We start from the raw sequence: 1,226 nt of genomic DNA, 5'->3' as shown, positions 1-1,226 counted from the left end.
GGAAGGAAGTGCACCAATACAGAGCCACAGCAGCTGGTCATCTTGCAAAGGACAGTGTGGGGCTTCTTGATCTTGTTCCCCCATTAGCCTCTCTGCACCAGGACAATGGAGAGCTTGGCCAGGACGATGAGCCCTTGGACGGCAGTGGCCACCTTCTTGGAGCACTTCATGTGCAAACTAACATGGCCATTGTAGTCCTGGACAAACGCCTTGAACCTGGGAGTCTGCTTCTGAAGGCATGATCATCAAAATGTCATCCTTGAGAGGGGCCCCCAGGAAAAAGCCATCATTTCAGACTCCTTGATGGGCAGGGAGAAGAGAAAGACCTCCTCCAGGGACTTAGTTTGACCAGATGGCCTAGCTTGGTGACCGGGATCCATTCCTTGTCCTCAGCCTTGCCTCCGCGATCTCTGTGACCTCAGCCCCAGCCTCAACTACGGTCATGATCCCCGGCCAAGGGGGCCACTGCTAAAACCTCCAGGGAAGTGGCTGTGATCTCTTATCCCAGAGTCCTTGGGGCCTACAGGGCCCTGCTGCTGCACCCACGTCATCCGCTATTAAGAGGCAGCACATTTTAATTTAATTCTATTTTCAATAGGGGTTCTTACTTCTTGAAGAGACTGCTAAAAATTACGCATCCACTCATTAATCTTTTGAATTAAGAACAAAAACACAATCACAAACCTTAATATTAGATTCAGAAAATACCATTTAACACTCTCATAATGAAATTTTCCAATAGTTAATACTATTAGGCTGAGGAAAGGAATATTAGTATGTTCAAGTATTTTAGTTCACGGGGTGAGATACCTAATCGTAACACGTAGTAGAGGAAAGGTATCAGTTTTGATCATTATGAGACAGACTGAAGCCTAGCTGTACCTGGTAGGTTCAGTTCCTCTAATTCAATCACTGAGCGATTGCTGCTATAATAGTCCTTCATCATCTTCTGTAGGTCTTCAGGGGTCCCTGGCTTTGGTTCTGATTTTGCAAGAACATCAGTAATTTTCTTCTAAGGTATGAGAAGGAAGAGAACACGAAGATAGATTTTAGAATGGCATTTAGCCTAGGATATAGAGTCCACTGGCATTTAAACTGCACGTAGCTTTTGTGATACCTGAGCGTGAACATGAGTTCTAATAAATACACTTGCAAACACTTACTGAATACTTCTTGGATAAGACTATTACTTTGAAAATGAACAGATGATGGGAACCAGCAGTTAG

At 44.6% G+C, this 1,226-nt stretch overlaps 1 protein-coding gene across 5 annotated transcripts in view; it reads right to left on the bottom strand.

Annotated features, from left to right (window-relative positions):
- The window catches only part of CMSS1 (cms1 ribosomal small subunit homolog), a 430,734-nt gene that overhangs the window by 28,008 nt on the left and 401,500 nt on the right, over positions 1-1,226 (bottom strand). For all 5 annotated transcript variants that reach the window (XM_014585947.1, XM_006143547.2, XM_006143548.2 and 2 more), the window contains one exon: positions 883-1,012. In XM_014585947.1, coding sequence (XP_014441433.1) covers positions 883-1,012 — 130 coding nt within the window. The remainder of the gene's footprint in view (positions 1-882; positions 1,013-1,226) is intronic.

The sequence above is a fragment of the Tupaia chinensis genome, unplaced genomic scaffold (assembly GCF_000334495.1).
Source record: "Tupaia chinensis unplaced genomic scaffold, TupChi_1.0 Scaffold000100_1, whole genome shotgun sequence".
Taxonomy (NCBI): domain Eukaryota; kingdom Metazoa; phylum Chordata; class Mammalia; order Scandentia; family Tupaiidae; genus Tupaia; species Tupaia belangeri.
The sequence above is the reverse complement of the archived record's forward strand: the minus strand, read 5'-3'. Positions and strand labels throughout refer to the sequence as shown.